Source organism: Acartia tonsa, chromosome 10 (assembly GCF_053477335.1).
Source record: "Acartia tonsa isolate MP-2025a chromosome 10, ASM5347733v1, whole genome shotgun sequence".
Taxonomy (NCBI): Eukaryota; Metazoa; Arthropoda; class Copepoda; order Calanoida; family Acartiidae; genus Acartia; species Acartia tonsa.
Genome location: NC_137269.1, coordinates 15,866,153 through 15,889,679, shown reverse-complemented (window position 1 = coordinate 15,889,679; position 23,527 = coordinate 15,866,153). Strand labels below are relative to the sequence as shown.

The window sequence follows — 23,527 nt, the reverse complement described above, 5'->3', positions numbered from 1 at the left end:
ATACATTCTATGTATGATATTGTTTTGTCGTTGTCGAAACCGGTTGTATTTTCTGGGTTGTGGTGGTCATTTTTACATTGGTTGACAAATAGAGAGTTTCCTGTTAAATTTAACAGTATTAGTGTGTTATTGTTTAATTCTTTTCTTAAGGTTTTAAAGAAATTTCTTTTCATTTCCCTCTTTCTGGGGGGTAAGTTTGATGAATATAACATCTGTACATTTGTTAGAAAAAGAAAAATAAAACCTGCCTTTTCAAGTTCGGACCTTACTCGTTGAAAGTAACTTCCCCCTATGCATATAACTTTTTGCTTTTTATATGCACGCGCCATCTTTTAATCTCTGATTTATGTGCTGTGCTGAAACATAAAAATAATATAATTGCTTTTTGAAAATGATATCAATTAATAGATTTATTGAGTATTGGTCCGATCTTTAAAAGGTTTATCTTAATTTATTTATAATGTTTTATTAATTTTGATTTATTTTCAGTGTTGCCAAAAGACAAACTGAAGACCTTCTCCCGGCGTTTTTCCCTGGCGTTTGGCCAGGTGTTTCATCTTCGCTCACGTCCGGGGGGGGCCACTGAAGAATTTCAGCTCCAGGATGTTGAAGCTCCTGTTTCTAACGCCGCTGTTGAGCGCAATGTTGTTGCTGTGGAGGATGCTCCCCCAGCTTATTGTTCTATTATGTGGTAAGTAACTTTTTTAAGTATCGGACTTATTTTAATAAAGTGTTCTCAATATCCCGCTAATTTTTATCTCGATTTTAGCGTTTTATTATCTAAAGACATTTAACAAGAGTCTTTTAATATATTTTTTGGTATTTCTTTACTAATTTATTTATGTTATTTTCAGATTTTTCTGCTTTCCCAGATCTAACTGGGGTATTCTTTGGCCATTTGGCTGTATGCTAATTTTACCATCTATTTTATCTGCTGTTTAGCAGATTGCGAGGTAATAATTAGAATTTTGATATATATATTGCTTTTTTATTTAGTCAGTGAAATTATACACTGAAATCTTACAGTTTTTGATTAGTTATTGTTATGGATCCCAACTACGTTTACGACGAAGATAGTAGTGAGGAGATTGGTGTTGATCTCCATGATGGTTCGTTGGACTATCATAAAGATTTTTTACGTTGCTTAGAGCCTTCTGTAGTTAATGTTATTTGTAGGTAATGATTATTTTTTGTATTTTTTTAGAAGTATTTATTAGAGGAAAAAATAGTATTATTTATTATCTTTTTCTTTTTTAGTCGCTACCAACATCCAGCGCCGCCTGTCTTGTTTAATTGTTCCGAAAATATCTCGGATTTGAAGGAGGCGCCCGTGAGCGGCCTTCGGGCCGCTTGCCCAGCACTCTTGCTGGTTGGGGCTGGCGTTGTGTGTTTTCTTTTGGTTATTGTGGTGAGTACCTTTTATGTTTTTTAAGTTTCAATATATTTGGTTTTTTATAACCTATGGTGCTTTCCTTCCTGTTTTTATTTTAGGGTCTTTGGAAAGTTATTTTTAGTCTATGTTTGACCTATTGCCCCGTTCTTATCTGTTTATAAGTTTGGGAGCTAGTTGCCCTTTTTGATTTGAGCTAAAAGACCTCTTTTTTCTTTTATTGAGGAATAAGGCCGTATGCATACTTTACCCTTATTTTATTTGAATGAAACTTTAAAGGATTTTTTATTAACCAAAAGATTTAATGTTATTTGCTATGGCAAATACTCTCCCCCTGTGGCAAAAAAAAATTACCGTTTAGGGGTATTTTGACGACATATATGTAGCTTTTGTATCTCCTTTAATTATTTAAATTCCAGGGATGTAGGGAGGGAGGGTGTATTTGTTGAAAATTATTTTCTATCTATCTTATAAGTGATTATTTGTTCAAGACTAGTAGCGCTTTTTTACTGATTTTTAGAATTTTGCCTGACTGAGTATTAGTGATATAGATTTAGTCGAGAGAAAGATAGATAGGATTTGCTATTTCATTTTATTTGTTGTTTTTTGTGGTCATTAGTTTGTTGCTATTTTTTGTTTCTCTTTGTCTGGGGTTCGGTTATGGCTGGTTGTCCAATAGGAATTCGTTTTAAAGACAGGTTTAAGAGGTGTATTCGTGGGTTAAGTGCACGTGATTTGTTTTTATGAGCTTGGGTTTTTGGTATAAAAATGGTTTGCTTTTGATTTGGTTTTATTAGTTGTGGATTTTTGTTTTAAAATGCCTTTAACAGAGGAGGAGAAAGTTGAAGCTTTCGAGTTGAATAATAGCCATTTTGAGAGTTTGAAATTGAATTTTACTTTCCTGTTGGATAGATTTCAAGATGAGGCCCGTTATGCTAGTTTTACTAGATTTAATGATCCAACGTTGCCTATAAGAATGAGGGAAGAGTTCTGGGCCTCTGGATTCTTTGGTCGTTTGGATAGCCTATATGAGAGATTTCTTATCCTACAGCCAGTATTTGGTGTTGATCGTGATTCTTTTATTGCTAGTATTAGACCTATTATTGAAGGATATTATCAGCTGCGCGAAGAGTTTTATGCTAATATGATTATTAATTAGTTTGTTGTTTCTTATTAATAAATATGATGTGTTGTATAATTTGTATTTTATTTTTATCGTTGAGTGTTGTTAGGTTTTAATATTCGAAATTAAAAAGTTTTATAGCAAGGATTACATTTTAGATGCAATGTTAAATATTATTTTTAATTTTGCTAATTTTTTCCTAGTGCTGTTGTGTGTTAACGCTATAAGGGTTATAACTCACTTTTGGAAGTTTTATAAATTTAACGCTTTTGGAACAAAATTTAAATTTTACCTATTTATTCTAAGGTTTAAGTTTTTTACTTGTTATTTGAATTTTTTGATATCGGTGTGTGTGTTTGTAATCTGTATGTATGTTATTGACAATTTTAAGTATAAATATAAGTTGTGCTTTATGATTTTATCATTCTTTATTGAACTTTGGAGTAAAAATGTCTGAGAAAGATTCCATGGATGCGGATGTTTGTTATGAAAATGCGTATGCGAGTGCTTGTGAAGATTGGGATTTTATTCGAGAATACGAGTTTGGTTGTGCTCGGCAGCAGTTCGAAGCATATCTGGACTGTGTTGATGATGGTATCTGTATCTTGTCTAAAGGATGTTTGCGTGAATTGGATGTACTGTTCAACTATTTCAGCTTGAGCCGCCCCATCTTTGGAGAAACCAAGGGGGCTTTTATTCGAAGAATTAAACCTATCTTTAAAAAGGTTGCAAGACTGGATAGATTTTTCCGGGATGCTATGGGCTTTGCTGGCCAGACTGTTTATGATTTTTGGCAAGAATATTAAAATTTAAATTTGTAGTTTAGTTCAATTTGTAGTGTTTTATGAAATTTATTGTCATAATTTATGAATAAATTTTGTAATATTTATTTATTTGTTGTTTTGTATGTTCGAAAATATTTCTGATCTAATTTGTTTTTGTTCTATGGATGGTTTATTTAGTTTTGCGCGCGCGTATCTGGTGTGCTTAGAGTTCTAATGTCTTTTGGTTTTGGCTTTACTTTTAGTTTGTTAGCGAATATTTAAAAGAATGGCTGCAAGCGAAACTGTTAGATTAATTTGGGAGGATTTGACTAGCGTCATGAGGAATGCTCATAGATATTTACAAGCGAGGATTGAGACCTCTGATCCTACCGTAGATAGACAGGAGGTGGTTAGACTATTGGCTGTCCAAGAGACTTTAGTCGCAAGGGTATTGCTCTGTCGGCCTTTGCCAGGAGAAACTGAAGATGTTCAACTTGCTAAGTTGAAAACTGTAGAAGATGATGTAGAGTTTCATCAGCTCCAAGTTTTTCATGTTTAGACAAATTATTTGTGTTTCAAATATGCATTAATAAATGTGAAAATTATTTTATTTATTTTGTTTTATTATTATTTTTTTCTAAAATTTTGTTTTTGTTTTAACAATTTTGCCGCCTCTTTTACTGTCTAGCTGCCTGCAGCTGTTGTGTAGATTGGTTTTTATTTTAATCGGTTTAAAAAGGGGTGTTTTTTATTCTCCAGGTGTGATAGGTTATTAAGCCTTTGTTATTTGGCGCGTTTAATTTGCTCGTGAGTTGGTTTATCTTGGTGTTTAGTTGATGTTTGCTTGGTTTGTTTTGTTTAATTTTAGTTGTGTTTGGTTGCCTATTGCGAAAATGCCTACATTTGCTAGCCGTGAGGCTCTGAAAGTTATTTATGGCGATTTCACTAGAAATATAGCCAAAATTGTGGTGGGTCTACAAAACGGCGAATACGGAGATTTAGCTTCTCAAACTGATCGCGATAATTTTAGAAGAGAATTGCTGGATCTAGAATTTGAATGGGTTATTCGTTTCACACCAGATGATACTAAGCCTGCTACGTTTGCCGATGATTTTATCGAGTATTCGAATGATTATGTTGATTATATTCGTCGAAGACTCGATTCAATTTCCAACAGGATCTGTGCGGAAACCAGCGGTAGCTTTCCTTGATTTCGAAATATTGTTCTTATTGATTCCAAATTAATTTTTTCAATAAATTGTGTAAAATTGTTTTTTATTTGTTTTAAACGGCGTAGTAATTTATTAATATTTTTTATTAAAGGTTAGATTTATTTTATATTGTAATATTTGTATTGGAAAGGATTGTAATGTTAGGCTTGCCGCTGTAATTTAGCGCATTATCATGCAGCATTTTATTAGCCAATAGGAATTGATTAATGACAGGTTAATGATGTTTACTCGTGAGCTTGATTCGTATCCCTAGCTTAGTGTACCTGGTTATTTTGGTTTAAAATGAATGGTTATTATGGTATTTTAATCAGTTATATTTTCTGTTTGAAAGATGTCATTTGCAGAAAATGTGCTGGAAAATTCTCAAGCCTTGCTTGTAAATAATCTTAATTTTGAGAATATGCAGAATCATATTAAGGTTTTATTGGATAAAGTGTTGGATGAAGTTAAATATGAGAGTGTGACCAGGTTCAACAATCCTGAATTGCCTATGAGAGTTAGGGAAGGTTTCCTTATTGGATTTCATGAACGTTTGGAACGCCTATATAGTGTCTTTCTCTCCCAATATCCCAGCTATGGTGACGACCGTGAGACCGTTGTCGTTCGCATGAGACCTATTCTCGATGAATATTTACGCCTACGCGAAGAATTTTTTATTAATATGATTATTAATTAATTTGTTACTTTTTGTTAATAAAAATTGTATTTAGTATGTTTGATGTTTTATCTAGGCTTAGTGTATTTTCGTGTGTGTGTGTGCTTTGCGCAACACGGGTGGTGCGTGTGTGTGTGTGTGTGTCCCTCAGTGACCTTCTGAGATGTACTTTACTGCTAATTGGCTTGTGTGTGCGTATGCCTATATGGCACTAGGGTGTGTGTATCCCTAACTGAGTGGTGTGACGCAAACACACCAGTAGGCTAGGCTGTGTGAGTGTGTTTCAAAAATTCGCAAGTTGGACTTTAAATAAGCAAGATGGCGTCATATTTATTCAAACTTGCATTGTTTGAATTAAATTTTAAATAATTTTGGATCTGTTTTATGTTCAAATTTGACATGTGTCAACTTTTTTAACCCTTTATTAGTTCTCACAAAAAGGGATGTTCATTCATTTACAAACAAAAATAATTTTGGAGCGAAACTTTCTCTAAAATTAGCTTTTTCCGTTCGTCGATATAGATTTTTTGTAGTAATTATTTTTTTAAAAGTCATTTTTCTGTTTAAGACCTTTTTTATTTTAAATATTACATTTTATAGAAAACTTTTTTTGGATCGGTCCCTTTTCTAAAGTTAGTGTTTTACTTAAGTATTAACGTATAATTAAGATACACCTATCAACTAAAAATTTTTGGAAATAAACAAGTTTTAAAAATTCGCGTTTTCGTTTTAATAACAATCCTATTTTTCTGGGAGCGAAGCTTTTCTAGGCATCAGCCGCACATTTTATTGATATAATTTGAGGCAAAACCTACTATTGTCGCTTAGAAACCTTTTTATAAATTTTTCTCGTTTTATAGAATCAAAATTGCGATTAATTTTTTAATTAACTTATCCCTATCCTTCTTAAATAGAGTTTATCAATCTTTCATAATTATTTTTTAGACGACATATTAACTCATTTTGTGCTTATTGATTATAATTTATTTTGATTAAATAGAGATTAACATATAATGATTACAATATTAATATGGTTAAATAAGATTAAATAAGGATAATATGGTTAAATATAGATATCATGAATAAGTATTAAATATGTTGCTACTCTAGACTACCAACTAAGCTGATGGATACTAATTTTCTTAGCTGTCGTGACTTCTAGTGGTCATAGCGTGGCACTGGTTGAACCGAGGCACAGCGGCGACGTCCTCTGTTAAGTTGTTGGCGAAGGTCGCCACTAGTTGGCCAAGCTCTGAATCCCCATGCTGCTAGGCCACTAGGCCTCTGTCGCTGTTCCCTTGGGTATTCGCCAAGTATGTTGCGAGTATCGTGCTGGTAATGGTTAGCACGGTGTTCTTGAAGGTGTTGATGACGTCTATCTCGTCTATCCTGGTTGCGGTGAATACGGCGGCCGAGGCTTTGGAGTCGGCTTCCTTCGTGATGGGGGAGCTCGTGTCGCTCTCTCTGAAAACGGCTGGGTTTATCTCGTCCCTCCCATACTGCAGAGTCCCATTCCCTGATGGCTTGGTGGTATTTGTTGATAGTATGGTCGATGCTGGCTGCATGGTCAATGAAGATTTTAGGCAGCCTTTCACTCCGTGGAGAATCGCGGAACCACGCGATCAAATTCTTTAAGAAGGCTTTCCATTCGCCGTTCTTTCGAATTTGATCGCTCAGCTGGTCATGAAATATCTCATCGGAGGTGGCACTTTGGACCCATCTCAAGTCTCTGAACATTGCGTTAAAGTAGTAGACGTAATCATAGCAAAGTACAATCACATCCTCCGCCTTCATATCATCACTTACTAATTCCATAAGTTTTTTCTTAGGGAAGCATCTAAAAAGTTCTGGTGAATTCACAACTAACATTGTTTTTCACTTAGTTTAGGTATTGTCTTTATTTTCTGATTTTTTACTGAAAATAATTTGTGTAGCTTTTTTTAAATGAATGATTGGTTAACTACTCTAAAGAGTTTTGTTGTCCTAAATTTCTAATTTGTGCGGCTAAACTTAGAATGATTCTTCTCAAATAAGGGCGTGCCATACGTTGATAGTTTAACTCCATATATCGGTAAAAACGTCCGTCTGATTCCTGAGTAGCTGCTCTCCTTTTTAATTTCTTACAAGCTCTGCATAAACAGATTTTAGCTTGGATGATTGCGTTGTACAATAGATCCAACTGTCGAATTATTCTAACTAGCTCCCAATATATACTCATGCGATCATGGGACACTACTTGTTTGCTTTTTGTTAGATCTATTGTTTTTTGATGACACATATTACACTTATTCTAGCAAATGTGTTTTTTAATCACTTATTTTATTAATTAGTATTTTTTATTTTCAGGTGACCTGTATTTGTAACTCCCTCTGCCTTTGGTGTGATTTGAGGAATGCTCGCCAGCTGTTGAAGAGATCTAAAACCGAAGAGGAGGGGTTAAAAATTCGCTATAGAATCTTGAATGCAAAAACCCAACGCCTAAGAGTGGAATGTTTGCGGCTGCGGACTGAAATGCATGGTTACCAGCGACGTTATAACGTTGCTAAACAAAAAATGGATCTAATCCCGTCGTCGCTGCGCGACCCTACTCCAAGATCTCTGCCTTGTTTGTACCCCATCGGAACCCGAAGCCTTCCTACTTCGCTCCAGGACATCTGCCTGTCTGGCTCGTGGCTGGAGCTTGACATTTACAGCGAGGTGCAAGATGCGGTTACAAGACAAGGAGCTGAAAGACAAGATTTACCCTTGGAATCCGATGAGCTTGAGCTTTCCGAAATTGGCCGCAATGAAAGGTGGGTTTTTTAAATATTAAAGGAGAATAGCTACTATATAACTAGGATATTTGTCTTTCTTTAATTTAGCTAAGATTAAATACTTGACAGTGAATCTACTCTAGAACTAGATTTGTCGTCTGATATACTTCTCAGTATTCTATTTGCTTTATTTATTTTGTTAAATTTTCGGATATCTCGCAAAGTCAACACCTTAAAGTGTTTAGCAACCTTGCTGGGCAATTGATAATCGCCTATTAAGTCCTCACGCAGTATTTTTATTTGCGTGGGGTTCACTTTCTTTGTAGAAGTGCTCCAGATATTTTTTATCGTAATTAGGGGTGTTCCTATATGAAGTATTACCCATACTATTAAATCAAAAACTGGTTTATTTTTTGCGTAGTATTTCTTTTTTAGATGGTCACGGCGCAGCACGCAAAACTGCCCCACTTTATATTTATGGTCATGTCTATTCTTGTTAAGTTTTTTCAACAATTTTTCTTGTCTGTTAAAAATAAACTCTTGGGTTTCATCATGTAATTGCTTAAAAGGAATCTGATAATCCTCAAATCTCTTGGATAGAGATTTGGGGTCAAATGAGAAATTAGGTCTAAATAAATTATCATTTTGCACTATTCCACCTTCAAAACCATACAAACTAAGGTAATGGAGGTTATAAGGACTTAGTTTTGTTCCTATTAATTTTATGGTGTTCACTATATGTATTACTGTGCTTAATGCTGTTTTAATTTTTACTTCTGCGGCATGTGCTCTTGCAATTCGTACTAAATTTTGGATTACTTTAATCCTATTCTCGATATTTCCGCGCGAAGCACTTTTATAAGCAGCACTATCCAAAAATCTTGAGCCTATTTTTCTCAGAAATAACTTACTTTTAGAATTTTTGATGTTCGTGCCGTTATCGGCCCAGAAGTTTTTGACATGTCCATGTAATAAAATGTATTGGCTTATGCCATTTTCTACATCTTCATAGTTTAGATCTGGTAGGTAATGCAGTGTAATATACTGGGTGGCAACATCCATAAAGACAAGTATTCCTTTTATTCCATCTATTTTTGATTTTTTACTAAATTCTAATATGTCCATTGCCACCACAGTATTTCTAAATTTATTATTTCTATTAATTGAGGTTAATCTCTTTAATCTTAAGTGATTGTTTTTGGATTTTATGCATGTACAACATAAGCCTATATGGGCTTCAATTATTTTCCGCAATTTTGTTTTATACTGTACATAAAATGTTGACGTTATATTATCACGAACCCTTTTCACCCCTGCATGTACCATATCACGGTGCATGCTCCCAGCAATATAGCCGTAAAGAGGGTAGGGTAGAATTAATAAATTTTGCTTATACTTTAATGTCGTTGGATTGACGTCATCTGACAAATTTTCTTTTATTTGTAATTGTATAAAGGTAGATTTTTCAAAAATTCGCAGCCTTTCAAAAGTAGCATTTGCATTTGGTAATAGTATTATGCTATCTTCATATTCGGTGTGACTTTCAGTTTTATTTGACAGATTTTGTTCATTATCATGGGGTTGATTTAGAAATTCATTTACTATTTCTTTTCTCATTTTTTCCCTTTCTTCCCTGTCAGGTTTTTTATTAAGTTGTTGTTCAAAATGTGCCATTTTATCTGCCATAGCTTTATTTGAACTATGTCCTACTGTACTATGTTCTTGTGTATTTAATAAGACTTCAGAAAATGATTTTTTTGTATCTATGCTTATCCCTAAATCCTTGGTAGTTTCAATATTTGAACTTATGTTTGAGCTCGTGTTAATATTTTGTTCAATAGGGTCAGGAGTCAAGGGATCTATATTATTAAATTTTATTTGTTCATTATCTGGAAGACCATTTATTGGATCTTCTATTATTTTTGGTTCTTCGTCAGGAAAAATTGGAATAGGATCATTAATAATAAATTGTTCAGGAAAAATTGGAATAGGATCATTAATAATAAATTGTTCATCTACGGGCACTATATCTATTGGATTATTATCCTCAATTGTTATAGGAATTGGGTCATTAAAAAGTTGTTGATTTTTATCTGAGTCTGTATCCTTAATCTCTGAATAAAAATTAACATTTTGGTCATCAATTTGATTTGAGCTCTTTTCAACATGTGTCTTATTGTCTGATGTCTCGGGGACAGGGATAGGTATACTAGTACTTTCATGTTGCACATTAATATTTTCTTCGGACGGATTTTTAGCAGGGACAGGAGGCAAAACTTGTTCTAGTAATTTTTCTGCTAAAGCTTTTGATTCTTGCAATTCCTTTTTACTGGGCTTTTTGGTTTTATCCTTTTTTGCCCTTTTATTGCGGGTTGTTAATTCCTCATATTTCTTAAGAACTTCGTCAGCTTTGCCTCTAGTTACTGCTAAAATTTGTACATCCGTGTCCTTGTTTATAAAGTTTTCTTTGTCCCGTATAATGGGTGCTGCATCAAAAACAGCAAAATTTTCCCCTTGATATACAGGCTTTATTTCCTCCACCTGAAAGTCAAGTCTTTCAGTAGCATGGGGCATTAAGCGGCTAATAAAATCGGCCAGCTGTTCGTCTGTCCGAATAGATAGAAAGGAAACCATTTTTCCAAACCAGTAGAGAATTTTTTGACTCAAGTAATCAAGCTTACTCTTACGATTCTCAATTTTCTTGTTTCTAAGGATCTTATAACAAGCCACATTGTCTGTCAGTATTAGTGTCCTTGTACCTTTGATCTCCACCTCAAAGAAGGTGAGGCCCTCGTATATGGCCAGGATCTCTAGGTACACTATACCTGTGGTCTCCATAACTTTGGGGGCCACGGTTTTTGAGAAAAACCCTAATATTTTTCCTCTCACATTAATATCATTTAAATTATTTTTCATGCTTTTTTCGAGGAACGTATAAACTTCTCTGTCACCGACGTCTAGATTCTGAACTGTCTTTTTATATTTTCTCTGTTTTATTTCAAAATTTTCTTTTACTCCCAAATAATAAAAATTGTCATTATTAACAAAAATTATAATTTCAGAGTTGGAGGATTCGGTGTATCGCTGGTAGAGCAAGTTCTCGAGGATGGATCCGTCCTTGCTTGACAGGTAAATTATTCGAAGTTTATGTTTCGAAAACATTGAAAAAGCATAGAATAGGAATGTCTGAACGTATGGATTATTTATTGATAGAGCCCCTGCTCTAAGTAGATTTATTTTTTCTACAAATATTTTATTCATTTCTTTTTTAGTCCTTATAACATCGTCAGATGTGACTTCCAAAAGATAGCTTAATTGTGAGTACATTGTAAAATTATTTGAAAAAATTTTATACCAATTTTCATATGAATTTGAAAAATCTAGTTTTAAGAAGATTGATATCTGATAAAATAATTTTAGATAATTTGATTCTTTAAAAAGTACCCCTATCGCTTCATGGTCATTAAAATATGCTTTTAGTTCAGCAGGCATGTCCATAAAGTTAGGCAGCTCGGATTGAAAAAGGTCTTTAATTTCAAATCCTAGCAAGCTGGAACCTATGGCATGTTTGCTGGCGTCCGTATATAACATCTGAAAGTCTATATTTCTTGCTGATTCATTGCTGAGATTATCAGATGCAAGTATTTCTTTGATTTTATTGAAATGAAAATCGGCTTCTTCATTCCAGTCAAAATTCCTTACTTGGGGGAACAAAGCATTCATATGTCCATGGATAGGTAGGGGTAAAAGTGATCTATAATATTGAAGATTTCCTATAAATGATTGAAGTTCTTTTAGTGTTTTTGGAGCCTTTAGTTGCATTATATATTTGACCTTTTTGTCAGGGATGGTAATCCGTCCCTGGCCGATTTCATAGCCTAGTACTACTACTTTATCTTTATTTAAGTCTGTACAGAAAGTACATTTGTCCAAATTTAATTTTAGATTTAGCCTATTAAGGCGGGATAGAAAAGTTTCTAGTTTGGCGAGGTGGTCCTCTATGTCCTCTTCATACCAACTGAAAATTGAGAGATCATCGAACCAAACTAGTAACAATTCTATAATGTCATTAATTTTTAAATCATTTAAATGAATATTTGATAATATATAATGCAACAGAAGGCTGGGTGTTCCCGCATAGCCGGTGATGGCTCTTTTGAAGCGGAAACACCCAAAGCTAGTTACAATGCAGGACACCCCTGAGTCTAGAACTTTTTGGGATAGTTTAAGATTATAAAATGCATTTTTAATATCTACAAAAGTCCCATATCTTACTTTAGGTAGCAGATTTTTTAGCGTATTCATCGGATCCATTGTGATCGATGATACGCTGTAAGGAATACTAGCATTTACCCCCCTAGAGTCAATGATTATGCGTGGGGGCGCCTGTTTATCCTTACGGCTCGTAAGGAAAACAGGTGACCCAAACTGCTGGCTGGGTGGGGAGCATTCTATAATGTCCATTTTTAAACATAAGTCTATGAAATATCTAAGATGGAGCGTATCTGTTAGGGAGAGATTATAGATTTTAGTATTCTTATCATAATTTTCAGGGCAAGGGAAATCCATTTCTTCAATGCTTTCCCCAATATCGAAGTTGTGGGACGCTCCACTTTCAAATTTTAATAAAAGATTAGCTACTCTTTGTTTTACATTTTGGTCCTCTATGTAGCTTAATTTTCCTAATATTTGTTCTAAGGTTAATGGTGGTGGGGGTAGTGGCGCAGTCAACTCAATTCCCTCTTTATTGTCCCCAAAAATATCTGCTATTTCTTCGAGACTTAATTCATTTTCTGGTTGTATTGTATTTACACTATTTATTTTAATAATCTTATTTATGTTAACATATGTTTTATCTTTCTTAAAAATATCAACATTAGAGCGGGGCTTTATACGTTTTTTAGCACTATTTTAAATGGTATTTTATCCAGTAATTTATTTACAATATTTTTTACTTTATTCTTAACATATTTTATTATATTTAGGATGGGTTTAATTAGATAATCGCGCGTCTTTGACAGAATATTGGAACCTTTTTTTATTTTATTAAGCTGTTCTTTAATTCCATTGTTTCCTCTCAAGACAGCGATTGATTTAATTGAACCCATTTTAGGTGCTTTAAAACCTTTTAATTCTAATTTTTTGTTTGTTTCAGGTTGGCAAGGCAGGAGAGAGATCAGAAACCCGCCTGGTTTGATGACAAGAGGATTTTCTCCAACATTTTCACAGTATACCGCGAGTTTATTCTCCCCTGTCCTGGTTATTGAATACATTTTATATCTTATCTTAATTTGAGTATACATGTTTGATAGGTGTGGGATAAAGTGTTCTTGTTTTGGGTCTTTATCTTTGACTTCTAGTTCTATTAATTTTTCTTCTCCCTTTGCTAATTCTAATTTTTTGATGTTGACAGCAAAAGGATTTTTTACCTTTTTTCTGTTAGGGTTTATTTCTATGTAGACTTTTTGCCCCTTTACTTGCATGCCTATATTACAAGTGATCAAAAATGGGCGTCCTAATAGGCAAATATTCTTTTCTTTAAGTACATGGAAGTCCAAGAACACTTTTCCCACCCCCTCAAACTCGACCCCTAGGCGTCGGGCATCAATGACGCTTATCGCTTTGCCTTCTACTGAAGACAAACGGTAGGCTGAACAAAGCTCCATCTCGTGGTAATTAGGCAGCACTTTTAGTAAGATATTTTCTGACACGCAGTTTACTGCGGCCCCAGTGTCTAGTTCAAAAATTATTTTGCTGCCATTAATTGCCACGGGAATTTGGATCTTGTCCAGCACACCTAGGTGGCTTTGAATTGTTTTAATTTCGAGATTTGTTTCTAATTTGTCTATATCTATTATGTCTGTTGTCCTTTCAGCCAGCAATTGCAAGAAATATCTCCCATTGGGTATATTGACATATAGGAAAATTATTGTCAATAGCCCATATGGAGCAAGATAATTTCCCAACAACATGGCTGTGAGCACAATCATAATAATTGTCATAAGTTTATTTTGGTTTGGGTAGTCGTGTAAATAACTCAAAAACGATATTGTTTTTGCGATTTTTACACGACTCTCCAATGATAATTCATTTTTAAAATAATGTTTTTTATGTTTTATTCTGCTTTCAGACTCATCATCAGGTTCTAAAAATGACTGCTCAATTTGTCCGGCTTTATGTTGTTCCCTAGCAGACGCTGCATTATCAAATTCGTCCAGGTAAAAACAGCCGCTAGCGATAGTTTCAACTTCAGTCTGTTCGTCTGTTTTTATTTTGTTTGCCATATCTATGTTAGCTATGGTTTGATTGATATTCAATAAGTGTTCCTCTACAGATTTATCTCCCCGATACTCGAAATTTTCAAATATTTTTTCCAATCCGGATTCGGGGATTGATGGGGGAATATTTTCATCCTCATCTGAGCTAAAATCGCTACTATCTAAGTCACTTAAGTTTGATAAAGAGTCTTTGTCACTATCTAATTCAATTTTTTCGATTTCGGCCATGATTTCAGCCCTAGTTAATCCTGTAATGTCTGTTAATAGATCGTTTTCATCTATATCATATTCAGGGGTATCTTCCATTGAAGGGTTTTCTTCGGAAAGAATTTTTAAGTCATTTTCTTCAATAGATTGGGTATCATCAGAATTACTACTAACATTTTTTATTTCTATTTTAGGGTATAGCGTTGTGTGTTCAAGAAGGGTGCTATTGGCTTTATCTTCGTTCGAAATGGGTAAGTTGCTATTATTGCTATCATTAATTGGTTCGTTTTCTGATTCTTTAAGCTCTTGTAGTTTTTCGGATATACCCTTTTTTACAATTTCTTTGACAGGTATGGTTTCTGTCAAATTGATATCTAATATTTGGTCATTATTTATACTATTACTATTTACAATATCACAGCTGTTACCTTCATTTAAGCTGCCAGGGGCTGCTGATTTATTATTTACAGATTCATCTTGAATATCATAATTAAGTGGAATATTTACAGGGTTATTTTGTTTATCTTTATTGGTTGAACATTCCAGTAGTTTAATTTCTTGATTTTCATTATTTATTTCTGTTTTTAGAGTGAGTGTAACTGCCACTGGAATGGATATTTGATGTTTGTTTATAGCAGGTGAGTTTTTCCCTTTGTCAAGGGCGCCGGGTATTTCCCAAGAATCCGTATTATGTATTTTATTGATTTCTTGAGAAGTACTCGGCGGCCTTAGCCGTTTTTTTCCGCTGGCAGTGGTAAAGTACACGCTGCCAGTGGATGATGGCGTCTCGTTATCCCATAATGTAGGCATCTAGGGCATTGTTCTTGAGCCGGTGTCACATTGGGGTAATAGTGACAATCGGCACTACCATGGGTGTCAGAATTACATAGTAGGCATACGATACGATTGGCTAATTCCTTTTCTTTTTTCTTTTTGTCCCACCATTCCCCATTAGCTTTCCTAATAGCAGGGTCTGGGTGTTTAAGACAATGTTTGCTATAGTGTCCTTTTTTGCAATGTTCGCAAACAGGTTTAGGTTTTGTAGATACATCTTTGGCATTTTTATCATTTTGTTGTCCTTTATTTTTGCCATTATCTTTTGGTGTCTCTTTTTTGGCTGTTAGGGAATTTAAGCGATTTTTTCCTAATTGATTAACATTCCCGTTTTTCTGTTTTTCCATCCTTCTTTTTCTGTCCACAGCTGCATGATAATAGCTGCGATTGTTGCTAAACCAGTTTAGTATTGTCTCTTTTGTGCAATTTGGTATATTTGTCGTTGCCAAAAATGCAGATTGCAAATATTGCGGTACCAGATAAAAACACACTTTTTCTCTAAGTTTAGCCATTTGATTATCGTGGGAATTTCCCGTTTTTTGCAACATTGCAGCTAGATTTATGACAGCTTTGTTAGGTCTGTCCTCGTCCTCTGTCGTTATCCTATAGGTATGGAAGCGCCTTTCGTAGTCCTGTGGCCCAAGTATTTCGGCACCTATGGTAGTTAAGATGGCTTTTACGAAATCCTGTGCACTTAGCACATTAGGATCTATTTCTAGCATGTCCAATTTATTCCTTGATTCTGGGTTAAAATAGTGGATTATTATGTTGTTATAGGAACTATGGGTGAATGGTTTTATATATGTTTCTAAGTATTTAAAAGTGTTGAAGAAAGTATAGGGATTGGTTTGTTCCCCATATAGGTTAGGTATTTTGCCAAGGTATTTTATTTGGCGGAAAATACGCTCATGTTCCGCGGTACCCCATACTAGATTGTTTGGGATGAGTTTTATAATTTTTTTAATATTTAGATCTGTATGGCTGGGCGAGTCTTGGAGGAGAAGTCTCAACTTATCCATCTGTTCAGAGGTTAGTTTATTTTCTAATATGTTCATTTCGATCATTTCCTCTCTATTTCTATTATCTCTATTGTTAGAGGATGTTCGTCTGTCCCAATCTGATTCGGTATCAGATGAACTGGAACTTGAACTTGATGTTGGACTACTACTGTCTCTGCGTTTATTCATTCTCTTTGGCATTGAGAAGTTTTTTTCGTCTTTCCTTCTGTCCTCTTTGTCGCTATCGCTTTGTTTGTCTTTTTGTTTGTGACGGTGATCATGATGTTTATGATATCGCCTATCCTCAAAGCCATGAGGATTGAGAGGATCATAGTGTCTGTATTTTTTATTTGAATGTTTTTTATTTTTTCGTTTTTCTGAGTAGTCGCTAGATTCAGATTCATATTCTGGTGGATCTGATGATGGTTTATTTTCTTTTTTAATTTTAGGCTTTGTGCCTGTTTGTTCTTGCTTTATTGCTTGTGTATTATGCTCTATCTCATTTTGGAGGTTGAGATGTAATTGTGGCCTATGCAAGATTCTATTTCTACGTCTGTTATTTAAAACAAACATGGCTGGTAATGTGTGAACCTCAGGCTCAGTTTGAATTCGAGGTATTTCCTCGATTTGATCATTTGTGGTTTCTAAGTGTAAATACTGATCTTCAGTATTATCTAAGTTAGGTTGATAATCAGGGTTATATGGTGGAGGATTTAATACATCCTCGTCTATATTATCAATAATATTATCTTCCATTTTTAGGACATATATTCGAGGCTAGAAGAATACGATGTTAATTCTGACTATGGATATCTAGCGGTAAGACTTATTTAGTGGCTTTGTAGCCCTCTCCCCCCCTAAAGGAAAAGTTAAATCTTACCTGGGTTTATCCGGTAACGGAACCAATTTTATGGGTCACCTCCGGGTTCTAGAGACAAATGTAATCCTTTATCACAGAACTACAATCTCTCACCAATGTCTCCTTTCCAGATCAGTGACGCATTAATCTCTGTTCGGCGAGTATATCTAACCTTAGAATGGCGGAATTATATTACACCGATCCTAAATCCAAGTTCGCTTTAAGAGATAATCTTTTTCTTAATAGCCCTAATCCGAAAATGATATCAAAATATTACTGATAACTTTGTATTGCTATTTAATCTGAGAATTTTTTATTCCTAGGTATCTGACTTTACCAACTTAAACTGGAAGTATCTGTTGTGATTACCAGAGTCATGCGAACATGACTACAACATTCCTGTTCTGCTGCCTGTATCCCCGTGAGGCGTGAAATTCCTTGTTAGGTACCTTCGTCAGGTAGGTAAATCACTAGGCCAGCACCGAACCGATCTTCCAGAGTATTAGTAAAATAAAACTACCTTTAAGACTTGAACTTATTCAGAGTTCTAATTCGAAAATGTTAAATTGTCCGAATAGATAATGATCTCCAACCTTTTTGGACTTCAGAAGCTCGAGGGAAGATCCGGTTTGTTAGTATCGGCCGTCAGATAATGAGCTATCATCAACCGTAGTGGCGGGGCCACCACCGTGCTTTCCCTTTGTTATTCCTATTTAGTCCCGTAGTAACTTGCAATTTAATGGTGTGGTCACACCACGCTATAGGAGTTCTCTTCAGAACAAAACTTGGAGATAACTATCCGTTCGGATGCCTAAGCTTTTAGGCCCTAAGAAGGCCTTATCCTTAAATTTATCTCAATTGACCAACATCAAATGATATTCTATAATTTATTTAACAAAGTATTTATGAATTTATCTAACAAAACTTTTTATTTTTTAGGTGTGTTTTAAATGAAAATCCTAAGTGTGAGCCGCCAAGACCCTCAAGAAAATTCTAAAGAAAGAGAAGGGAGTCTTCCCTTTAAATTTTAGAATTTTTTAAAGAGTATATGTAATATAGTAATTCCGTATCACGACTGACTGTTTCTCTTTCCCAGGTTTACTTTTATAGGCCCTAAAGCCTTGGGAAAAAGAGAGACAAAAGGGATGATATGTATTTTTGTGTTAATTTTCATGTTTTAGGGAAATTGGCGACCTGATTATTAAGATTTTGCATTTAAAAGTGTGCGCATATCTCAACTAAATCACAAATAGCATTTCATAAATTAGTAAGATCACATTTTATTTTATTTTACATCAAGAATGCATTAAACTATTGGTTTCAAATTAGTTTTCCTAATAATGTTTTTTCAATGTCATCTTTATTTTTACAAATTTTTATTCTTTTAATTTAGTTTGTTTATCTCGAAACCTCTAATTTTATGATTCTTGTGTTGTTTTACTAATGTTAATTTATATTGACAATTTTGCTAATAATTTTTTAGCTGTACTATGACCATTCTATTAAAAGGGGTATTGTCTCTCACTTTACCTTTATAGGGTCTTCGTTTTATAGATCTTATTTCCCCATTTTAATAAATAGGTCTTTATACGTGCTTTTTTACTTAAATATTATATTAAATTGTTTTAAATTTGTCTAATTTTGATAATATTTTATCGTCTTTTATTTTCATTAGAATAAATACATAATTTAAGGTATGGTTTGGATTTTTCCCCAGCAAAGCTACTCTACAAGTTATTCATAGAATCGGTTTAGGGGAAAAGGACGAACCAGGGGTAATCTTTATATCATAGAGGAAAGCTTTTTTATTTTGGGGGGGGGGGGTTATCACCCCTTTACCCCCCCCCCCCCTTGGACGTCTATGGGCCCTTTCACAAACATTGACGGACTTTTAAATTAATTTTATATAATTACTAAGATTTTAAATTGTTCTTACTATGTCAGGAATCACCATGCAAAGTTTAAAATTGATTTGGCAATTCTAAAATGCCTAAATTACCAATCAGAGCTTCCCATTACGGACATTCGGACGGACGTACAGATGGACAAAACCTAAAAAAAGCTATGCTTTTACAAATGCTTACCTGTAATTATTTCAAAAAGCAAACGTTACTTAAAATCACAAGAACATGACCACTTTAATAACACCCAATGTACTGTGTATAATAACTCCTATAAATAGGTAAACATAGGTGTAAATTCTGGATAATTACCCTCGCATAGGTAAAAACTAACTCCCACAAAATAATTTTGAATATGAGTATTGCAAATCATAACTTTGAGTCAGGGATAAAGGGATGGCACATTGGGCAGTAAATTAATCATACTCTAATAGTTGTGGACTAAAACCCGTATTAAATATAGCTTAAATATATTGGGGGAAGGAAAGGGATGCAAATTTATTCATTTGCCATTGTCCTTTCCCTCCCTGATTTTAATTACAATATTTCGTTTATCATGCCGTTGCTTGAGAATTTGATACTCAGATTGGATATGTTCTAACAATAATGATTAATATGTGAGATTTAATTGAATTATATGCACATTAACATTTCGCACTCCTATATAGACTCAATATGGATTTAATTGGTGATGAAATGTTTGTTCTTTAACTTTTTATTACTTCTATTTAAATGACTTTTATCTCTATATTTTTGTGAATATTTTGGGTAATTAAACCTTACTAATGTATAAAAAGCTATGTATTTCACCAAAAACATTTTGTTTTGTCTTCTTAACAGATTAATAAAAAATAATTTGATGTTTATATCACTTTTAAAATTTTCATTTAAAAAAAACAATTCTTTTAATGCATAGCTACGGCATGATAAACAGAACAGTAGCACTCTCTTTCTTTTTTCCTCCCTATATCTCTCTCATACTAAAGTGAAATGTAACCCTATACCTTTTTGATAACACTTGTAGGTGATCTAATTCTTTTCAGGGAGGGATCAGTAGTAGAAAAAAAACATTAATTAACCTCTCTGGGAGTGTACATCAATTCATATTAAATTGATTCATCTCTTAAGATCCCAGGAAAAAAACAAAAGGTAATTTACAGTAAAAATAAATGGTGAACTTACGTATAATTTGTTTTTCTTATAACTGTCCATATAAATATGATTGGTACCTTTTCATATGTAGTAGGTAGATTCTATTTAAATGTACTAGCATCTTAACCCATGGTCTCTGGGGGATTTTTTCATCCCTAAGGGTCATTTAAAAGTATATATTATACTTATATACAAATTTTATATAATATATTTATTGTTGGTAGCGATGCTACTGTATAATTCACTTTGTCTGTAAAGTCTGTAAAGCTATTTGGGAAATGTGATAGCTAAAATTTTTAAAGAAGATTACTATGTCAAAAAAATGACCAATAGCAGGCCAGTAAACATTTTAAATGACTAATGGTAGGCCAATATGACGTCATTTTTCATATCTTCATACTTTCTTTTTCATGACAGCTTGATTTGTCCATCTACGGTTTTATGTGCTTGGCTACTTATGGGTGTTATCATCCTCGTTGGAAACCTTAATTGACCGACTTACCTAAAGTTTCCAAATTTCATGTATTTAGTAAATTGTTATTTGTATGGAAGGAAAGAAAAAAATAATAGTTATTTCTATCATCGTATTACAAACCGCTTTCCGCGAATATAGAATGTACAACTATAAGATTAAAACCAGTTATTTTAGCCCCGAGGTGCTTGATATAATACGATGCAAGACATAGTTTTTTCGTATGGATGAGAACCGGTTCCTATCCACCGGAATCGAATGAATACGAGAAAACAATTTTACAATATTTTATTAAAACACTAATCAATGGCTTATACAGACAAAATATATCAGTTAGTAAATTATAAAAATATTTTGTAAATAAAATTAAAAATTATGTAAAACAAAAGATTGTTTCATATAATTTTGAAAAAACACAAAAGAAAGACAATTTGTATGGTATTTTTGATACAAAATCTTATATCTTATTTTAACCTTTAAAAGGGGAAAAATAAAAAAATGGTTGACAAAATAATTTCACTGGGAAGGCTCATTTTCAATTTGGAAGACAAAAATAAGCAAAATCAAAATTAAGAAATAAAATAATAGAGAAATATATTTTTAATACTATTTTCACATAATTATAGATACATAAGCGGCTCTCAAAATTAACAAGATTTTGTAAAGACCAGCTAACGTAATAAACAGACATTTAGGTACATTTTTTAAACTGGAAGACAGAAAACTAATAATTTTATGATCATGTTCTATTTACAAATGCTATTTTCCCAAATAATTTTTATACTCTTTTTTCTTAAATTTTCAAGATTTTAACCTATAGAAAAAATGCCGGATAGCAGTGTGATAAAAATAGTATTATATGTATGTTTACAAAATCAAAAAAAGAAAGGATTCACATATTGGGCCACGAAACAAAATTAAAAGTTAGTGAAATGACAACTTTACTTTATTTTTAAAGGAAGACAAAATATTTTTTTTAGTTCCACACCTATCTATTTCTTTAGGATATGTTTTGCCTCCCCCATTTAATTTATTTAATTATTGATAAATTCAACGACATGTTTTTAGATTTTTGTTAAAAAAATCTCAAATAATGATGCTTATAATTTTGAGAGTAACGATGAAAATCACAAATTTTGTTCAGAATACATTTTCATTTGAATCAATGTCTCACTCCTAATATGTCGGCATATTTTTAGATTTTCTGCCGATTCTAGCGGGTTTTCGGTCTTTTTGTTCTGACCAAATTTATTATTAGTTAGCCGGTCAGTTTGCGGACATTACTGTAGGCGTTGGATTTTCTTAATGAGGAGTATTGTCTTGCATCGAACAGATCAATTACTGAAAAAATACATTTTTAAAACTAATTAACAACTAATTCAGGGATAACCTAGGAGGGGATAAAGGGGTAAATAATCCCCCCCCCCCCACACACACACACATTAAAAAATGCTTAGGCGTACTTGGCACGAATGCTAAAGTTATTTATATTACAAAGTAGAACTATGCATGTAAGTCTCTCCGTCCTTCTGTCTATCTGTCTGAAGCTTGGCAAATTTAATTCAAACGAGGTATCTGAAATTTGGTGAGGTAAATTTACATATTTCCTGAGATAGGGTATTGGCTATTTCATTATCCCGCACTCCAAATTCAAATTAAGTGGACCTAGATGCTAGGGGCAAAGACACAAGTTCTATTATATAAATTAGTCAGCTTTTTGTTGTCCAATAAGATCTTAATTACCACTAAAGCGATTGAGTTCTTAATTTAAAGAAGAAGGACATAGGTAACACAATGTGGTTTAAATTTTTTTTTCTGTCCCATCCATCCTTCTACGAATACAGAGGCCCTAATGGATGATTGATTTTTCAAATATGATATTGAAAGGCAGACTTATACATGAAATGTCTTATTTATTTAAAGTTGCTTCATTCATAGCTAAACTAAGTCTTTACTAACAATAAGAGCAGACAAACACCCTATTACTTTCATAATAACAAATGTTTACCTTCAACGTCTGCGTTAAAACCAGTTGGTAAAGTTTTCCCTTCGTTTCCATCATCAAATACTGTAATTCTCACCTAAATAGATATATGATTTCAAAAATAGATAGAGAGATGACCAAATACATAGATAGATTATTAGATAGAAAGGTAGGTATTCAGATAGATAGATCATAGATATTATATCTGACTTCTAGCAAATATAACATGATGTCTAGAACCCCCCTGGGTAACTCTATTATCATACTATCTAGCTACATAGATAGATATATATTATTTCTGATTTCTAGCAAATATAACATGAGGTCTAGAACCCCCCTGGGTAACTCTATTATCATACTATCTAGCTACATAGATAGATAGATAGATATTATACCTGATTTCTAGCAAATATAACATGAGGTCTAGAACCCCCTTGGGTAACTCTATTATCATACTATCTAGCTACATAGATAGATATATATTATTTCTGATTTCTAGCAAATATAACATGAGGTCTAGAACCCCCCTGGGTAACTCTATTATCATACTATCTAGCTACATAGATAGATAGATAGATATTATACCTTACTTATAGCAAATATAACATGAGGTCTAGAACCCCCCAGGGTAACTCTATTATCATACTATCTAGCTACATAGATAGATAGAAAGATATTATACCTGACTTCTAGCAAATATAACATGAGGTCTAGAACCCCCCTGGGTCACTCTATTATCAACTATCCAGCTACAAAGATAGATAGATATTATACCTGACTTCTAGCAAATATAACATGAGGTCTAGAACCACCCTGGGTAACTCTATTTCCACACCATCTTGCCTCATACCCATTTTGCTCTCTCTCAACCTAAGAATAGAAAAATACAAATATTAGAGAAAAGTGAAATTCGGTAAAACAAAAG

The 23,527-nt window shown here is 33.6% G+C and overlaps 4 protein-coding genes across 4 annotated transcripts in view; 2 read left to right on the top strand and 2 right to left on the bottom strand.

The window, feature by feature from the left end:
• The window catches only part of pyd (zonula occludens-like protein polychaetoid), a 144,015-nt gene extending 124,683 nt beyond the window's left edge, over positions 1–19,332 (bottom strand). The window contains exon 1 of the mRNA XM_080173807.1: positions 19,178–19,332. The gene's annotated coding sequence lies outside the window, so the exon portion shown is untranslated. The remainder of the gene's footprint in view (positions 1–19,177) is intronic.
• LOC145330545 (uncharacterized) lies at positions 856–3,181 on the top strand. The gene is made up of 2 exons (XM_080175168.1): positions 856–953; positions 1,258–3,181. The coding sequence occupies exon 2, from the start codon at positions 2,208–2,210 to the stop codon at positions 2,547–2,549; it is 342 nt and encodes a 113-aa protein (XP_080031294.1). The 5' UTR covers positions 856–953; positions 1,258–2,207; the 3' UTR covers positions 2,550–3,181.
• On the top strand, positions 13,205–18,024 carry LOC145329537 (uncharacterized). Its single transcript, XM_080173801.1, has 6 exons — positions 13,205–14,135; positions 14,597–14,653; positions 14,991–15,040; positions 16,208–16,265; positions 16,997–17,053; positions 17,417–18,024. The coding sequence occupies exons 1-6, from the start codon at positions 14,094–14,096 to the stop codon at positions 17,456–17,458; spliced, it is 306 nt and encodes a 101-aa protein (XP_080029927.1). The 5' UTR covers positions 13,205–14,093; the 3' UTR covers positions 17,459–18,024.
• Positions 19,333–20,891: 1,559 nt separating the features above from the next.
• The window catches only part of LOC145330452 (uncharacterized), a 47,485-nt gene continuing 44,849 nt past the window's right edge, over positions 20,892–23,527 (bottom strand). The window contains exons 32-34 of the mRNA XM_080175086.1: positions 23,377–23,472; positions 22,627–22,699; positions 20,892–21,959 (exon numbers count right to left, since the gene is read on the bottom strand). Of these exons, the coding sequence (XP_080031212.1) occupies positions 21,877–21,959; positions 22,627–22,699; positions 23,377–23,472 (252 nt within the window). The 3' untranslated portion in view covers positions 20,892–21,876. The remainder of the gene's footprint in view (positions 21,960–22,626; positions 22,700–23,376; positions 23,473–23,527) is intronic.

Excerpts from the sequence above, each read along its gene's own strand:
- LOC145329537 (XM_080173801.1), top strand. The coding sequence starts at position 14,094 with ATGTTGTTCCCTAGCAGACGCTGCATTATCAAATTCGTCCAG. Across the intron at positions 14,654-14,990 it reads TTTATCTTCGTTCGAAATGG|AGTGAGTGTAACTGCCACTG; the intron begins GTAAGTTGCTAT and ends TTCTGTTTTTAG. Across the intron at positions 17,054-17,416 it reads CTGACTATGGATATCTAGCG|GTATCTGACTTTACCAACTT; the intron begins GTAAGACTTATT and ends TTTTATTCCTAG.
- LOC145330545 (XM_080175168.1), top strand. The coding sequence starts at position 2,208 with ATGCCTTTAACAGAGGAGGAGAAAGTTGAAGCTTTCGAGTTGAATAAT.